The 19,801-nt window shown below is 35.2% G+C and overlaps 1 protein-coding gene across 1 annotated transcript in view; it reads left to right on the forward strand.

Moving 5' to 3' along the window:
* ROBO1 (roundabout guidance receptor 1) overlaps positions 1-19,801 on the forward strand; it is a 1,242,585-nt gene that overhangs the window by 140,327 nt on the left and 1,082,457 nt on the right. The window contains exon 2 of the mRNA XM_081552483.1: positions 11,171-11,309. Coding sequence (XP_081408609.1) covers positions 11,222-11,309 — 88 coding nt within the window. The 5' untranslated portion in view covers positions 11,171-11,221. The remainder of the gene's footprint in view (positions 1-11,170; positions 11,310-19,801) is intronic.

Genomic DNA, 19,801 nt, shown 5'->3' on the forward strand with positions numbered 1-19,801 from the left:
GACTCAATGGACATGACTTTGAGCAAACTCTGGGAGACAGTGAAGGACAGGGGAACCTGGAATCCTCTACTCCACAGGGTCGCAAAGAATGGGACACAACTTGGCGACTGAACAACAATATGGCAAAACGCTTATTGTATTCGTCTGTTCAAGGTGCTATTACAAAATGTCTTAGGCTGGATGGCTTTTAAAGAATAGAAATTTATTTCTTACAGACCTCGAGGCTAGGAAGTTCAAAGCAGATTTGGTGTATAATGAGGTCCCACTTCCTAGTTCTTAAAGTGCTATCTTCTCTTCTCACTTCTATTCTGGGATCTCTCTTATAAGGATGCTAATCTTGAGGATGTGGACTTCACCCTCATGACCTAATCACCTCCCAAAGGCCCCACATCCTAGTGGAGGTTAGATTTCAACATAAGAATTTTGAGCAGATACAAACAGTCTATGGAAGTTTCTCTGAATTTGATGTATGTTGCAGAATAAGAATTCTAAAAGGATGTGTGTCTCAGATAACTTTCTTTATTTTCTATTAATTTATGGTAACATATCTGTCTACCTGGGCTTCCCTGTTGGCTCAGATGGTAAAAATCCACCTGCAATGCGGGAGACTTGGATTTGATCCCTGGGTTGGGAAGATTCCCCTGGAAGAAGGCATGGCAACCCACTCCAGTGTTCTTGCCTGGAGAATCCCCATGAACAGAGGAGCCCAGTGAGCTACAGTCCATGGGGTTGCAAAGAGTCGGACACGACTGAGCAACTTAGCACACATCTGTCCACCGGGGGCTAATAGAGGACTATGTTAAGTGAACTAAGTAAATTAAAAAAAAAAAAGTTTCCTTGAATCTTCATCTGGACTTGATAAGCTATTTTAGTACATTTGGGACATAGAATAAACCTCATTCCTTATATACAACCTGAGGTTTACCACCATGCCCCGAGTCTCCTCACAGTATGTTTAAAATGTTTTGTTTCCTGGAAATCTGATAAGAATTAATTAATCTTTTGTGAAATGGATAAAGGCATAATTGGATATGGGGTCCATGACCCATTCACATAAAACTGATGTGTGAATAGTAATGAAGCTGTGCATACATATCCAGGATCTTCAAGAAATTAGGTCACGGACCACTGAGAACCTTGCAAATTTTCTTATTTCTGCTACTCCTGATTAGCTCTCTGCCCAATTTTCCAGGTTTGCCTTAATCTTGTCTTCACTACTGTTATATTTTTCCTGTACTTTATTCTCATACTGCTTTCATACTTACTTTCTAGAGTCTTTGGTTTTTAGTTTCTTTTCTTTCCTTTATTTTCCCTCTACAAATATATATATATATATGTATATATACATATATATATGTATATGAAGTCAGAAAATTAATAGAGATTAAGCTAATAAGACTAAGAATTAATATTTGGGGTTTAGGATAATTTAAACCTTCCTTCTGTGATGGAAGTGTTCCCTAAGTATATGAGAAGTCAAATGTATTATAAATTAATTATAATATATACATATATGCCCTAAATCTGTGCTTTAAGTGGTCAACTTTTGTGTGTACTATGCAATTTTCAAATAATACAGTCTTTATAGGAGATGTGAAAACTTAATGTTTATAATTTATAATTTTTATAAATTATAATTTTCCAGTTTTCTTGTCTATTTGAAAACATTAAACCTATATTTTTAGAAAGTATTATACACCTCTAACTTCTTATTAATTTATATTAAATGCAGCCCAACTAGTCAAAAGCAATAATAATTTATTAGTAGGGTAAACTATAGATTTATATATATATATATACACACATATCATTCTAGAGAATTCTAGAGTAAGAGTAGATTATCCTGTCACTTACAAAGATAACACACACATACACATCTTATTAAACTTTTGTTCTCTGTGATGGAATTTTAGGAATAGCACCATACATTTATCATTTTTTCTTTTTTTACTTCCAATGTCCTGTGCAGCATCAAATCCCATTGCCTTTTCTTTGCAATATCTTAATATGTATTCCATCTTTTCATCCACTTAGTAGACTTTTATGTAAGATCCTATTCACCATACTTACTAGAGCATACTAATAATTTTCTACACAGTTTCTTTTGTCTTAATTCACTTTCATTTCCAACTTATTTAATTGTAGACAAGCTTTATCTCCCTTTATGTCATCACACTGTGGATAAGAAAAAGCCTTGAATTAGTCTTGCATTCAAGACTGCAATTCCTTGACATTTTGATTTTGTAATAAGAAAAATAATGGATTTGATTCCAGTTCACTTCTAACTACATGCATTTATGCAGATAAGTCTCATAAAGATCTGATTTATATTCTCATGTGGAGGTAGAATTTATGACTTATTTTCCTAATATTAAATCTGATGAGCTAATAAAAAAGTAAAGTAAATCTTGAAGTACTACATATATATTATGTATTATTTATTTTTACCTTTTTACACAAACCTCACTGTAGCTGCACTTATCTACACACTGAGTGTGTCCTCTCACCGAATATGTTTAACCAGTTTTTGCAGTTGTGTAACAACAAATTCATAAACCAAGCTTTCATCTCTTCTATTTGTAAACATGGAGAATATCTCTTTATTCCACATGTGGGTTTCTGACAGATCATTAATCTCACACAGAAAAACCGTTTTGAGAAACAGCTGTTCCTTCACTTGTCATCATTATTTCTTTTATCTAAGAGTAGGAGAGAAATAATCAGCAATTGTTGATCTTACTGTATTGTTGAAAATTTCTAACTTGTCCTTAACTTTTGACTTATTAGATGATAATCAGCTAAAAGTTAAGCTGAATAAGATGAAAAGACTGAGAAGACAAGACTCCAAAAATATTTTGGTTCCTTGGAGAAAAAGTAATATAACTCAGAGAATACATTTGGTTTATAGCAAAGAAAGCCTCAGTAAATACAGTTTCTGTCTCTTTAAAAATGAAAAAAGAAGAAAGAGAAGGAAGGTGGGGAGGAGGAGGAGGAGCAAGTTACCTGTGATGAAGTCTAGAAGAAGCTGAAAAATAGTCATCATTAGGCACTGATAAGCTTAGGAAATGTTCATGTTCTCTTAAGTAATTCAAAATGTGTGCATAATGAAATGATTTTATATTCTTGAACCATGCATCTTCGAAAGTTAATTTTTATGAAACAGTTTTACTTTCCAAGAAATGTCATTAGTAATCACTGGAACATGATTATCTCAAAATATATTTTTGGAAACTCTCTTTGAGATAATCATCCTCCTAAAATTAGGGGCTAGACCAGCCTACTACCTTTATTCTTATTTGAAAATCTGCATTAGCAACAAGTACATATATACAGCATATGTATGTAGCATGTTAACTTTCAATATCAAGGCCCCTGTGAAATCATTTGCATCTTGGTTGGAGTGGAAGTCATTTGTATCTCTATATTTGTCAAATTTGAACCTTACACTTTAAGTCGGTTCATTTTATCATATATAGATACCATCTTCCCCTTTATGGCTCACAATCTTGTCCATGGCAAAGGAGCTTGAGTAACTCAGTGAAGCTATGAGCCATGCTGAGCATGGCCACTCAAGAGTTCTTTACAATAAATCAAAACCGCTGATGTTTGCTAATTAAATCTAAAACACATACTATTCAAATGTAAGTGAAAATATTGATCACTCAGTCATGTCCAACTCTTTGCAACCTCCTGGAGTGTACCACACTAGGTTCTTCTGTCCATGGAATTCTCCAGGCAAGAATATTGGACCAGGCCATTCCCTTTCCAGGGGATCTTCCACACCCTGGGATTGAATTGGGGTTTCCTGCATTGCAAGCAAATTCTTTACTATCTGAGCCATTTGGAAAGCCCATTCAAATATAAAGCAACCTGTAAATACAAATCCAAGATTGGATTCATCATCACTGGGAACCTCTTGGATGCAATTTCAAGTTAATATTTGTAGATATCAATTGATGAAGCAGAGTCTTATAACACTATGCATATTAGCTCATCAAATATTGTAACTACTACAACTACTTCATATTTTATTTATATTTGAGAAAGATGAAACTAAGAGCACTTAAGTTGTTTGTTCAGAACCAAATAACATCTGAGTTGGGGAGCTGATATTCACACTTGAATAGCTTGATTCTATGATCTGAGCTCACAAAACACTGCACTATATTACTTCTATGCACTTATCATTCACAAGTAAATTATGTTTCTAAGCATATATATTACAAAATAATTCTGTAATCTCATATTTAGTGTAATATTGCACAACAGAAAGGGATAAATAGCTTCTTCCTTTTTTATCATATCATGATAGTTTTTTGAATTCAAAACCATGTGCATTTTCATTCTTAATCCCTTGACAGTGGGCAGTGTATGTATATGTGTGTGTATATATATATATATATATACACACACACACACACACACATCTAAGGGTAGAAGTGCTCTTATAAGGGGTTGTGGTTGTTGACTTCACTATATTGTAATACTCAGAATCTATGCACAATTACATCACATTCTTTACTAGCATCAATTGTCCTATCATTACTATGTCAAAAGGTGTGATTTTAAATAAGGGGTAATTGTATTTGCTATTAAGCTTATATTTTACCTCAGGGTACTTTCCTTTTCCCAAAGAAAGGCAATGCCAAAGAATGCTCAAACTACTGCACAATTGCACTCATCTCAAACGCTAGTAAAGTAATGCTAAAAATTCTCCAAGCCAGGCTTCAACAGTATATGAACTGTGAACTTCCAGACATTCAAGTTGGATTTAGAAAAGGCAGAGGAACCAGAGATCAAATTGCCAACATCCATTGGATCATTGAAAAAGCAAGAGAGTTCCAGAAAAACACCTACTTCGGCTTTATTGACTATGTCAAAGCCTTTGACCACAACAAACTCTGGGAAATTCGTAAAGAGATGGGAATACCAGACCATCTGACCTGCCTCTTGAGATATCTGTATGCAAGTCAGGAAGCAACAGTTAGAACTGGACATGAAACAACAGACTGGTTCCAAATAGGAAAAGGAGTACTTCAGGCTGTATATTTGTCACCCTGCTTATTTAACTTATATGCAGAGCACATCATGAGAAATGCTGGACTGGATGAAGCACAAGCTGGAATCAAGATTGCTGGGAGAAATATCAATAACCTCAGATATGCAGATGACACCACCCTTATGGCAGAAAGCAAAGATGAACTAAAGAGCGTCTTGATGAAAGTGAGAGAGGAGAGTAAAAAGTTGGCTTAAAACTCAACATTCAGAAAACTAAGATCATGGCATCTGGTCCCATCACTTCATGGCAAATAGATGGGGAAACAGAGACTTTATTTTTTTCGGCTCCAAAATCACTGCAGATGGTGACTGCAGCCATTTAATTAGAAGACGCTTACTCCTTGGAAGGAAAGTTATGACCAACCTAGATAACATATTAAAAAGCAGAGACATTACTTTGCCAACAAACGTCCATCTAGTCAAAGCTATGGTTCTTCACGTGTGGATGTGAGAGTTGGACTATAAAGAAAGCTGAGTGCTGAAGAATTGATGCTTTTGAACTGTAGTGTTGGAGAAGACTTGAGAATCCCTTGGACTGCTAGAAGATCCAACCAGTCCATCCTAAAGGAAATCAGTTCCGAATATTCATTGGAAGGCCTGATGTTGAAGCTGAAACTCCAATACTTTGGCCACCTGATGTGAAGAACTGACTCATTTGAAAAGACCCTGATGCTGGGAAATATTGAAGGTGGGAGGAGAAGGGGATGACAGAAGATGAGATGGTTGGATGGCATCACCAACTCAATGGACATGAGTTTGAGTAAACTCCGGGAGTTGGTGACGGACAGGGAGACCTGGTGTGCTGCAGTCCATGCAGTCTCAAAGAGTCGGACACATGAGTGACTGAACTGAACTGAACTGAACTTTCCTTTTCATAGAGGATTTGAAGTTCAAAACTTCAATGTATCGTGATGTGTGTATGTAGCAAATAATGTAGTTGCCACTTTGGATTTGTGAGTCCTAACTCAAAATCATGTTATAATACTAGCCACTGATTATGTAAATTCACAAAATTGTCCTTAGATAAGAAAAATTTGTTTGAGTTTGAGCAAGCTTCAGGAGATGGTGAAAGAAAAGGAAGTCTTGCATGCTGCAGTCCATAGGGTTGCAAAGAGTCAGACATGATTGATTAACTGAACAACAATATCCTAAAACATTTTAGAAATTTGAAATAAATATCTGCCTCTTACTGTAACTTATAGGAGTTCAACCAAGAGTCATGTTTGACTCTTTATGACCCCATTGACTGTAGCCTGCCAGGCTTCTCTGTCCATGGAATTCTCTAGGCAAGCATACTGGAGCAGGTAACCTGTCAGGGGACGTTTAACTTTAAGGAGTCCAATATGTTGCACTTTTCTTCCTTTGTGTGCCATTTCTCAGGGATTCTCTGCTCCTTATCAGTTCCTATTCCAAAACAAGTAGAACTGCATGCAGCTCTCAGGACTGAGATCAAGAGAAAGGGTATCTACTTGGATTCCTTTCAGTAACTCCCTTCTGTGAGAACTGAGATCATGAGAAGGGGCTACTTTCAGTTACTCCCTTCTATGATTTCTTTCAGCATCAGCGACCTTGTATGTATTAGACCATTCATTTTTTGTTGCAATCAATGGCACTTCATCCTGTGTAATCATTTCACCAAAGATATATAAGCCTGCATTTCTGCTAATAAAATACCCTTCTTCCACTAGAGACCTGGGTCCCCGCGTCCTTCTTTCTCTCTCTCTTTCTCTTTTTTTCTTTTTGTCAACTCTGGTTTACCTGGTCCTGGTCTGATAAGAAGAACACAGTAACCATTCTCTTTTCCAGGGATCTTTCCAACCCAGGGATCAAAACCAGGTCTCCTGCATTGCAAGTGGATTCTTTACCTTCTGAGTCACCAGGGAACCCCCTAGAAGAATGCTTTATATTTACACATTATCTCTGGAAGAACTAATCATGGTCACATCGTGACCATTGTGAAAAATGTGATTATAAGCCAAAACAGTCAAGGGATAACCCTGAAAAAGAGCCTCTAGACAAACTAACAATTGCATAGTATGAATTGAAGAGTAGAAGTGTACATCTAGGCTGGTGCTTATCTGTAGAAATCTAATCTAATTTCTGGTCTCATTTGACACTTAAGAAAGAAAGATAATGTGTGAAAGATAATGTGGGTGTATAATTTCATTTATGAATGATATACCAGGATAAAAATAGTTGCAAAATAAATCAATTATATTCCAATAACAATTAACTAGAAAAAGGAAGTTACAAGGACATTAACCTCAAACAAGGAAGATAAGACAACAAATATGAACCTATAGTAATCAAGAATATTTCTTTGGAGGCAGAGTTCTAGCTTAGACAGTAGTTGCTTGCAGAATTTTTAAGAGGGAAGAAATAATCCTCAGATATCTTCAATATGGTTAGATGATTGCAGCTGTCTGGCAGAAGGAGTAGGCAGCTTTGCTCAAGGAAAACTGGGCAATTAACTCTGCATTGGTAAGTAATAAAGTAAGGACATCTCAGCTCAAATAGGCAGATTGACGATAGCTTTGTGCAGATAAACTGACAGAATGAAGTTTGTCATCCTTTTTTCAAGTTGGAACTCTGAGTGTCACAAAAATGAGTGACAGAATTTTATTTTTCTTTGAGAATAAATTACATTTTATATTGCCATAGATTTATATGTATATCTGTGAATAAATGAATAAATGTTCTTCCACTTCCTATCTCCCAAATCTAATCAATTGCCAAGTTCCACAAAGTATATTTGCATAATGTCACCTACCTGCCTCCCACCTCAACACCAGCATATATTCCGTTTTGTCTGCCATTGTCCTTTGCAAGCATCCATTATACATTTCTGCATGGCCTCTGTGCTAATTTTCCTCATAATTTCTTTATCCTTCACATTCCTCTTAGAGTTATATTCTAATACAGTCGATCTTCCATATCCATGGACTCCATAACTGTGGATTAAACTGAAGATCAAAAATATTAAAGAATACATTTAGAAAGTTCCAAAAAGCAAAACTTTAACTTGTTGTGTACTGGTAGTGATTTACGTTGCATTTACACTGTATTTACAACTACTTACATAGCATTTATATTGTGTTAGATATTATGAGTAATCTGGAGATGATTTAAAATACAGGAGATGTTATGCCATTTTTTTTTATAAGGTACTTGAGCATTTGCAGATTTTGGTATCCATGGGGGTTTCTGCAACAAATCCCCTGTGGATACCTAGGGACAGGTGTGGTTTAGATCATATTATCATTATCATTAAACTCTATACTGGCTCCTCATTACCTTTCTTTATCTTTGGAGTTTGCTATTATATTATACCCTGGCTAATATCAGAAGCTAAACAGCCCCTCTTAAAGTTCCCTGAATGTACCAATATACTATTAGGGAAAAACATATACACACATATTGTTGTGGTGGTGGTTGTTGTTGTTCAGTCACTGTTGTGTCCTACTTTTTGTGACCTCATGAGTGCACCATGCCAGGCTCTCCTATCCTCCACTATCTCTTGGAGTTTACTCAAATTCATGTCCACTGAGTTGGTGATGTCATCCAACCATCTCATCCTCTGCTGTCCCCTTCTCCTTTTGCCATCAATCTTTTCCAGCATCAGGGTCCTTTTTTTTTTTTTTTTTCAGTTCTACCAGTTTATTGCTACCAACCCATTTCCCTCCACCCTCATGCACGCATGCTCAGTCATGTAACCCCATGGACTGCAGCCCACCAGGCTCCTCTGTCCATGGACTTTTCCAGGCAAGAATACTGGAGTGGGTTGCCATTTCCTTCTCCACAGGGTCCTTTTTAAAGAGTCAGCTCTTCACATCAGGTAGCCAAAGTATTGAGGTTTCAGCTTCAGCACCAGTTCTACCAATGAATATTTGAAGTTGATTTCCTTTAGTGTTGACTGGTTTGATCTCCTTGCAGTCCCAGGGACTTTCAAGAGTCTTCTCCAATACCACAATTAGAAAGCATCAATTCTTCAGTGCTGAGTCTTCTTTATGATCCAAATCTCACATCCATACACAACTACTGGAAAAACCATGGCTTTGACTTTAAAGACCTTTGTTGGCAAATGATGTCTCTACTTTTTAATATGCTATGTTTATCTTAGCTTTCCTTCCAAGAAGCAAGCATCATTTAATTTCATGGCTGCAGTCAATATCTGCAGTCATTTGGAAGCTCAAGAAATTAAAAAATCTGTCACTGCTTCCACTTTTTCCCCTTCTAGTTGACATGAATTGATGGAGCTGGATGCCATGATCTTAGTGTTTTGAATGTTGAGATTTAAGCCAGTTTTTTCAGTCTCCTCTTTCACCTTCATCAAGAGGCTCTTTAGTTCCTCTTTACTTTCTTCCATTAGAGTTGGTATCATCTGCATATCTGAGGTTGTTGATATTTCTCCCAACAATCTTGATTCCAGCTTGTGCTTCATCCAGTCCAGCATTTCGCATAGGGTACTCGGCATATAAGTTAGATAAGCAGGGTGACCATATACAGCCTTGACATACTCCTTTCCCAATTTGGAACCAGTCCATTGTCCCATGTCCAGTTCTAACTGTTGCATCTTGATCTGAATACAGGTTTCTCAGGAGACAGGTAAGTTGTTCTGGTGTTCCCATCTCTTTAAGAATGTTCCACAATATTTTTTGTGATCCACACATTCAAGGCTTTAGTATAGTCAACGAAGCAGATGTTCTTTTGGATGACCCTTGCTTTTTCTACGATCCAGCCAGTGTTGGCAATTTGATCACTTGTTCCTTGGCCTTTTCTAAACCCAGTTTGTACATCTAGAATTTCTTGGTTCACATACTCCTGGAGCCTAGGTGGAAGAATTTGGAGCATTACCTTGCTAGAATGTGAAATGAGTGCAATTGTATGGTAGTTTGAACACTCTTTGGTATTGCCCTTCTTTGGGATTGGAATGAAAACTGACATTTTCCAGTCCTGAGGCCACTGTTGCATTTTTCAAATTTGTTGATATATTGAGTGAAGAACAGCATCATCTTTTAGGATTTGAAATAGCTCAGCTGGAAATCCATCACCTCGTTATCTCATATCTCAAATGCCATTTCTTCAATGTAGGTTTGGTCTGTTCTCCCAGGCAAAATGGATCAGGCTTACCTTTGAATATCTGTAGTTTTACTCTGCCATTTGTTAGCATCAGCATCTTGTCAAAATCCCTATTGACTAAAAATACTGTTTTCTGCTGCTGCTGCTGCTAAGTCGCTTCAGTTGTGTCTGACTCTGTGCGACCCCATAAACAGCAGCCCACCAGGCTCCCTTGTCCCTGGGATTCTCCAGGCAAGAACATTGGAGTGGGTTGCCATTTCCTTCTCCAATGCATGAAAGTGAAAAGTGAAAGTGAAGTTGCTCAGTCGTGTCCGACTCTTTACGACCCCATGGACTGTAGCCTACCAGGCTCCTTAGTCCATGGGATTTTCCAGGCAAGAGTACTGGAATGGGTTGCCATTTCCTTCCCCATACTGTTTTCTTACAAACACTATCTGGTATTTCTTGGGCCCTTCACAATGGATATACAGTGCCTTGTTTAGAATAGAACAGCTACAAAAGTTCTTTTTTTTTTTTCATTTGTTTATAAATTGACGTAACTAAAATGGCCTCACATTACTTATGTACTTGAATGAAGATAGAATTTAGTTTATTATTTTTTTTTTCCTTTTGCTGTGTCCTCAAAGAAGCATAGTGACTGGCTTATTATGAACAGTATGTAAATATTTATTTAGTGAATGAATAGCAATCGAGGTTTCTAGGCTTGATGAGAGCATTCTGACTCAAGTGATAGGAAATCAGAAACACTGATCTGTCATCCTCTGAAAGATAGAGAAAACCAAGGAATCATTTGCTATTGATATCTGATAAAAATGAATTTTCAAAATTAATAAATACTATATTTGTTCAAAAGGTATATCCCCAAATACATTTTGTATAGGTTGTATTCATTTTAGCTATTTATGTTTTATAATTTTGATAAATTACATTTTAAAGGCATTTGCACTATGATTTTTCACAAAAAATTTTTCATATTGTCTCTATCTCAACATAGATAATCGTGAAAACAATTCTGTCTTTTTTTTTTCCCTAGATAAAACATATCTGTATAACTGGCTGGGTGTAATGCAAGGAAGGGACAAAGATGAAATGGACACATGCTCCTTTTTTGGCCATAATATCACTCCTCAGCTTGTCAAAAAGTCACTTGTTCCTGGCACAGCTTATTCCAGGTAAGTGCCATGCATATGTCTCATCAAACCTTGATCAGCATTTCTTCTTTGCTTTAAATTCATTTTTATTTTGTGTGTTGTAAATTGAATTTGTTTGTTTTCTTTGGAACTTGTCTGTGTGAATGGTTTCTTAAGTATGTGTGCTGAGAAATTTCAGAGATCAAATATTATTCTTGAGTATAGAGCACTTTGTTAATTCCCTAGAGAAACTGAGAAGATTCACAAAAATCCACTGCTACTGAAATGTGTTAAAAATTATTAAGTGAGTTAGAGTAGTAGAAGAACAATTATAGTTGGGAACAAAGTACTTGTGAGGGTGACACAAAAAGAATAGCAAAGTCACTATGCATGTTAGTACCATAGGAAAGAAATATCAGAAAAAGGAAAACATTCCTGAAATTCCTTTGGAGTAGTGATATGCTAATTCACAGGCTGAACAATGTCAGAATAAAAACGCAACTTGCTGTGTGTTGCTGCTGTGGTTACTGTTGTTTTTCATAATGTTAGAAATCTTGTTCCTTGATATCATAATTTCATTAATGGTTCTGTATAAAGCTTTCCTTAAGCTCTTTTATAGGAACTTGATTAAATTTCATGTTAAGGTAGAGGAAAATAGAAAAACGTATTGACACACTAATCAGAATGTAATTTCAATGTTCCTCATAGTTAAAACTGTGGGAAAATGAAGTTAACTTGGATATATTTTAATACATCACCACAATTTAGCCAAGTTATCTATAAAATAATGACATTTGGTGTTTTATTAAACCAAAATGTGAAGCCTGAGTTTTATTTTATTTTTTCTACTTGTTTTAATATTCATAACTATATGTAACTTACCATGCGTATCCACATACAAATCAGAATTTTCAAATATATAATCTTGGAATTTGAAATTTTCCCCTGGTGGGTTAAAATTGACATTTTTATTTAGAAGATAAGGAGTTATGAACAAAAAGTGTATTTAGATCTGTTAAAAGTATTTCCAGAGGGTGGAAGTATATAGCAAATTTAAAATCTGTTGCAGCAAAGTCCATTTAGCTGCTTTGTACTCTATTAGGTTGACACTCTGAAATTACTACTAAACCACTAAAGTTTTTAATTTTAACCTGTCCATTCTATTCTCTCACCACTATTTTGTTGAGCACTGACTAAAATTAGTGAATGAATCCAATATCAAAAATGACAATATGAAAAAATGTTAAACATTTTTAAGTGTATGAAAAATGCAAATATAAGTACAAAATACTTTGTTGTATTTCAAAGTATCAGGATTAAAAAGATTATATGAAAATGTTTTGTAAGCTGTGACTATAGTTTTGGGTATAGTTTCGATGCAATTGTCCTTATCAGCTAATAACTGATCCAGATCAACAAATTTAGCCCATAATATAGTTTTTGACCAGGTAATCAAATCTCAAAATGGTATAGTGTGGTGTTAGTCATCTTTATTAATCTAGATATGTAGATTACTTCTACATATCCAGATTGTGTGCACAAAGTATATGGTAAGTAATGGGTGTAAGATTTATCTGTGGAACATACAGTTACGGTTTCAGTCAAGAAAATATATAAATTCAGAAAAGACATATCAACTTGAACACTTAATTCCAAAATTTCTCAAAACGTACTCTTACATGCAAGCATTTCAAGAGTAAAGAAAGCTTAAAATGCATGAGTTTATTTAATATAGTCTATAGATCAGGTACATAGATAATCAATTGGCTAGCAGTTAGCAAAAATACGTTATACAGATTAGAAACTCAAGGCCTATTTTTAGACAATGCCTTGAAAAGAAGCAAGGATACCCCCAAAATTGGGATTTATAAACCTAAATGTCTCTCCTGTTCAGGACCAGAGAGTTCAAGAATTATTTCAAAGCGATTTACCTGTCAAAAGAAATATGCTGTTAGCTTTGCAAAAGGAACACTTGCAGAGTGGATTTTCTTAACTGCCTCCATCCAGGAGCATTGGTTTCAGGCTAAGGAGATTAGAAAACCTACTGAAAGGAGTCATCAGTCTCAGAATCTCTCCTTCTTTACATTAAAGTGAAGTGAGATCTCACATGAAGTGAGATCCTGATTTTCCTGTTGCTGTTCCAGCTTTATTATGTTCAGTAGAGGCCCTTGACCTGAACTGAGTTTAACATAGCTGAGAAGATCAAAGACAGAAGATTGAATACTAGTGACTTTTTCAAACACAGTTTCTCAACCAGCCAATTTGCTTCCAATCTTTCCCTTAAGAAAGAATATCTTCCTCCTTCATAAGAAATTAATTTCAAAAGTCAGATAAGTAAAACAACAACAAACAAATGTACCATGTTTCTAAAAAATTAAGGGGGAGTATATGGTCTTTCGGAGAAGGCAATGGCACCCCACTCCAGTACTCTTGCCTGGAAAATCCCATGGGTGGAGGAGCCTGGTAGGCTGCAGACCCATGGGGTCGCTAAGAGTCGGACACGATTGAGCGACTTCACTTTCACTTTTCCCTTTCATGCACTGGAGAAGGAAATGGCAACCCACTCCAGTATTCTTGCCTGGAGAATCCCAGGGATGGGGGAGCCTGGTGGGCTGCCGTCTATGGGGTCGCACAGAGTCAGACACGACTGAAGCGACTGAGCAATATGGTCTTTAGAACATAACTTGGTGGGTTGTGAGTAGAGCGTCTACCAAAACAAGATCCCTCAGGGTGCAAGATGCCTTAAGTAAAAAGCAATGAAGACAGCTATCATAATGAAGATTATTTCATTGTCACATTGATAAAGAGGTTTTCAGTCACACGGTGATGAGGTTTTGTTGTTTAGTTGATAAGTTGCGTTCAACTCTTTGTGACCCCATAGACTGTAGTGTACCTGGCTCTGCTGTCCATGGGATTTCCAAAGCAAGAATACAGGAGTGGGTTACCATTTCCTTCTCCAGAGAATCGTCATGACCCAGGGATCAAACCTGCACCTCTTGCAATGGCAGACAGATTCTTTACCACTGAGCCACCAGGGACGTCCTATGATGTGGTTACTAGGCGTGATTCAATATTAAAAGAATGCTTGAATTGATGGATTACCCAGTTCAGGTTTTTTTTTTTCTATTTTTTCCCCTGTATAGTACATTTTTAAAACTGCTGTTATGTTTTAAAATATTGTCTATGAAGTGGTTGGTAGATCAGAAATGATGAAATTACATGTCCATTTGAAATGAAAAAAAAAATACTCTTGTTGGTGAAAATTTAACCCATTTTAAAAGAAAAGGAATAATTAAGAGGTGGACCCTAGGAATGACTGACCCTCTCCCATTTGAGCTGTTGCCTCTGGTGTATACACAGCCCATTAAAGTCTCTGTAATAAAACCAATTAGATGTTCATCTTGTCAATTTTCCTCATCTCTTACTCACATATAAAAAACTCTTAAACCAACTGTGTTTATCTCTTGAGGCATGATTACCTGGCCTAGGCCAGATGTTTATTTAATCTCTGCTACAAAGAACCCTGACAGTTACCCATCTTCCATTTTAAATATCTACCTTTGATTGCAACGGATGTCAGAAAGACAATAAAAGACAAATGTTAAATGATATGTTTTAAAAGTATACATTTCATATATAGTGGGGTGAATTGAAAATCAGAACATCAATGATGAAAATGTTGAATTCTAAGTATATATTGTAAGATTTTAAATGGAGATGTGTGAGGAAGGGAAAGCACACAGGGTTGCATTTCTCTTTGAATAAATCTGACAGCCCACTTTAGAGTTAAATGTGATTTATTTTTCCCTCTCTCTTCTCTAAATGTGCAGCAGTGCTGTCCTTCATTAAAGATGCAGGTGCTGACAGGGTTATTTCCTTTGCCCGGCCTCATGTCAACAAGCCTTGAGTGTGAAATTGTCTGAAATGATTTACTGCTTACCCTCCCCACCCATCCACCCATCCCCAGCCACCACCACTTCAGTTCCTTGATGCTTTAGTCAAAGGATGGTAATTACAAGGAGCTAAGTGTTATCTGAGCTTGAATCATCCATGGATAAATTGTAAATGTTAATGAAATAATTCTTTACACAAAATTCTAGAAATAATAGGAAGTATGTACATACAACTCCAAAACATCCCTAAGTTTTGTGATTAGTTTTATTTGTTAAATGTCCAGTAGATTTTGAATAGATTTGAGGAATTATTTCAGATTTTAAAAATCTTCTGTATAATGCAAAAAAAAAAAAATTGAAAGTAAGTTTCTGAAATTAAAATATGATAGACTCTTTAGACATTTTTTGTTTGACTAATTTATTTAACTAAGAATGTCTCATCTATGCATTCCACAAAGGGTTTTATCCACAAAATTTTTTTTCAAAAGTTGTTATTAGTTTCTATAGCACAGTAGCCATGGGAAATTGATAAGAAAAATGCATATTATTTGGAGACTGTAGCATTTCTTGTTCTTAGGCAGTTTTTGTTTCTTTTTAAGTTGCACCAACTATTCAGAAATGTATCAATTAATTTTAAAAATTTAAAAAGGTGCTTGTCTCTTCTATTAGAATAAAATATTTAGACTTAAAATTACTTTAAAATGTTATTTAACTCCTCCAATTATGCATTAATAGAATTTTTACTATTAAAAACATGGTTTGATTATAAATGCTACTCAGTAAATCTGTATGACCAGAGAAGTGTTTCTCAATATATTTTCCATATTCTTTTTTTCAGAAACACTTTGAGTGTTTATTAAAACTAAAGTTGCCATTGGCTTATGATAGAATCACTGAAGCAGAGAGCCTGGTTTTGACCCAAGGAACCAGAAGTTTTACAAATACCCTCTATTAATGTAGTACACAGAACATTTAAGAACTATAGCTTTTGACAAAGTTTCGGTTGACGTAATAGTTAAAAGGTTCAAAACTACTTATTATCTGAGGAAAGATTGTCTGTATAAAGAGATGAAAATATTTGAAGATATTTATTTTATATATATTGCAAAGCATTGGGGGAACAGATTTAAGGCTAATGCTATTTATTTTGCATTGTTTTTACTCAGGTTTCTTGCTATTTTGTCTTATAGTATTATTTATAGTTTTAAAAATATAATTTTGAGGCAATAGCTCAAGAAAATAGCCACTGAGGAAATCAGTCGTGAAAATTAACCTGTATAATTAAAAAATGTCTTTACAGGATTCTAACTTAGTTTTGCCTAATAGGTGAAAGTTTTCCTAAACTTTGTCGCAGTCTTAATCAAGTATTGTCTCAGACATTAAGTGGCTGGGAATTTATATCCAAATTAGAATAATGTATCAATTACACAAACTTTCTGAAAAAAAAGACTAAGAATCAGAGTTGCATTATGACTAATGGGAGCCATAGGTACTTCTGCCTTTATGGAGTTTTTTGCCATGAAAGAGTATAAAACATTGTTTATTAAAATTGTGTTGGCATAAACATGAATATAATCTTTGACTGTAAATGTTTATTTTCTTCTTTTGATTTTCAAATGAATGAAATATTTTCATGAGCCCCAGCTGAATTGTTGGCTGACACTATGCCACTGTGTTTAGTGGGTAAGTCAGTTCTGTTAAGGACTGTAAAAAGACAAAGTATGAATTTATGGCTTATGCATGAATATGATATCTAAAACCAATAGTCACTACAAATTAAATAGAATAAAAACTTAATTTTACACATTTCTATAAGCATTATATAAAACTAGAAGAAAATCATTAAATAAAAGAAACCAGATATTTTTTGTATACTGCTTTTCCAATTTTGTTTAAAAATAATAAAAGAACCCACCCACAAAGAGAAAGGGTGGATGGAAAGAAGAAAAGGAAAGGAGGAAAGTTGGGAAGGAAAGAAGCGAAGAAAGATGACTCAGGAAACATCAAAAGTTCATAGCAGAAAAAAGGTGACTTTTGGCTCAGAAGGGCTGTATTTGAACTATATCTTTGCTATGTATTAGTTACGTTACTTTGTCCAATTACTTCGTCTCTCCTTATGTCTGCCATTGAGGGGAAACAAGACATGTCCAATAAGTAAGGAGGAGGTTATCTGTAGAACAATTCGAGGAGCTCACGGAAGACCTCATGGAGCAGGTGAACAAAAAAGAGTCCATTAATTAAGTTCCTACTATAGGGTAGGTACCTGAGTTTTAGGAGTTCTCTCTGAGTGGGGAAAGAAAATTTGGGGCTCCTGCCAGGAGACAGTCACGATGACTGTGAGAACTCTTGTTTGGCTGGTAGAAAGGAAAAGTGTATATTAAGGGATGTTTGCAGATAGTCCAGAGAGTAATTTGAAATTCAAATCTTGAGGAACCTTTTATACTGAGCTAAGCAGTTTTAAATATAAACTCTGGTCAAAAGTGAGCCAGTGGGAGAGTTTAATGTGGGAAGTAGCCAAATAATAAGTTTTTTTTTAAAACTGTAATTCGGTGGAAATGTGGTCTGTTTCATTTATTTATCATCAAATTATTTCTTTTATTTTTATTTATTAATTCAACACCTATTTGACTTCTAACATTGCACAGTACTTTTTAAGGTTAGAGGAGGCAATGTAAATGTAAACAGGCATGGTATCTTACTTTTTCTTTCTCTGTAAAGGAAAAAAATAGTAAAAAAACAATTGCACATCTAAATTTTTAATTTTAAATTATCATTATGATATAAGAGAGGAAAGCAATGTTGGGGGTTTTTAGAATTATTATCATAACCAAAAAAATGTAAGCAGTGCATAGAAATTATTCATGGAATGTTTATTTATAGATGAATAAATTAACAAGAGGAAGAGATTGCTATTACTATGGCAGATGCCTCACTATACAGACAACAAAAATAGAAAAGGGACAGGTTTGAAAATAAAATGTGTAGAATGTAGAGTCAGAAAAACTGGGTGATAACAGAAAGTGAGGAGAAAAAGGATAGAGAGGCATCATGAATGACTCCAAGACTCATTGTTGGAAGATAGGCCAATGGTGACATCATTAATGAAATTAGGCAAACAGGAGCATGCTACGAGGTGATTTTATTTTTGTGTATTTATTGTTTGATGACTTTCAATACACAGTTGTTTTACAAGATCAAATAGAAAAGGTATTCAGGTATACTTCCATTTGGTTTTTAGCACCAATATTTGCTTTATATTTTTTGCTGGACTTCAATTGAATGACTTTATAATGCTATTTAAAGTCACCATTCATATATACACTCATGTATATATGCATATCTGTACATGATTTACCATTACCTTTTGTATGGATATTAATGCCATTCAAACTTTTTTGGACAATTAAACAAGTTAAATAAAGTTAGTGTTCATAAGATCAATAATACAATCAAACTATGGAATAAATCATTGTTAAGATGTCTAGTAAATATGATTTATTCTCTTAGTGTAATTGTGTTTCTCAGGTTTTTTCCTCACTTCACTGACACAAACACACTTAAAATATTCCTTGATTACATGTCATTTGGCTTCATGATGTGACCTTTGTTTGCTTGTTGTTTACATATGTGTATTTGTGGGTGCTAAATAGGATTGGAAATCTTATTTCTATTGGAAATAGAAGTGTCAAGTCTAAAGAGAAGAAATACTTAAAAAAGTAAAATGCATGCCTTATTTTCAAGAGAATGTCACTCAACTAAAGATCTTGAGAGAATTTGCCAGCTGTCCTCAGTTCCATGCTCTTCATTAGCCTTGGTCTACTAGCATAAGACTTCCTCTAATTGTTTAAGTAGATGGAAGCAAACTAACAGACCTCATTAGCTATAGGTCAGTCAATGAAGAAGCTCATCTTTGTAACCTAGCTGTAGAGCCCAGGACCATTCTGCTTTGATGATATGGCCTTTGTGATGAACCTGGCTTGAAAAACCCCATGTGTCACACGCTTCACCTAATTAAGCCATCAGAACGCATTGCAGCAAATAGAGTGTCTCATATGGACTGGTCTAAGTAATTTTGCTCCTCTATTGCTTGGTTAATAGAAGGAGGCGCTGTTCTAGATTATGACTGATAGGGGCTATATCGTACAGCTGTTGTAATTGTGCCTGAGGGTAGAAAAAGCCTGTCGTAAAAAATTCTCTATTTGCCAGAGACACTGTCTTCACTTCATTCAGCTGTTTTCCCCAGATTGCCTAGTAAGCATTCATTTATTCTTTCTCTTTACTTGCGGCTTTTCTCTGTTCACACACCTGTTTCCTTTGTTGTAGAAACGGACTCAGCCTCTGCTATATTTTCACATGGGACAATTACTTGGAAAATGATTTTTTTATTGATTCAATAATTAGTAAATAAAATGGATATCCCAGACTATTAAAAAGAACATATAAATAAATCAACATGAAAAGTTGCATGTAGGCCTTGAAAGTATAAAAACTGACATTCTTCCTAAAAAATAATCCACAGGGCAAATTTTGAAAAACATGACATTTAATGATATGACATAGCAATATATGTATATGTATATATATACATATATACATACCTATGAAATAATTGTCATAACACATATATGTATGAATGAATGT

The sequence above is a fragment of the Giraffa tippelskirchi genome, chromosome 2 (genome assembly GCF_054371585.1).
Source record: "Giraffa tippelskirchi isolate mGirTip1 chromosome 2, T2T-mGirTip1v1.2.pri, whole genome shotgun sequence".
Lineage (NCBI taxonomy): Eukaryota > Metazoa > Chordata > Mammalia > Artiodactyla > Giraffidae > Giraffa > Giraffa tippelskirchi.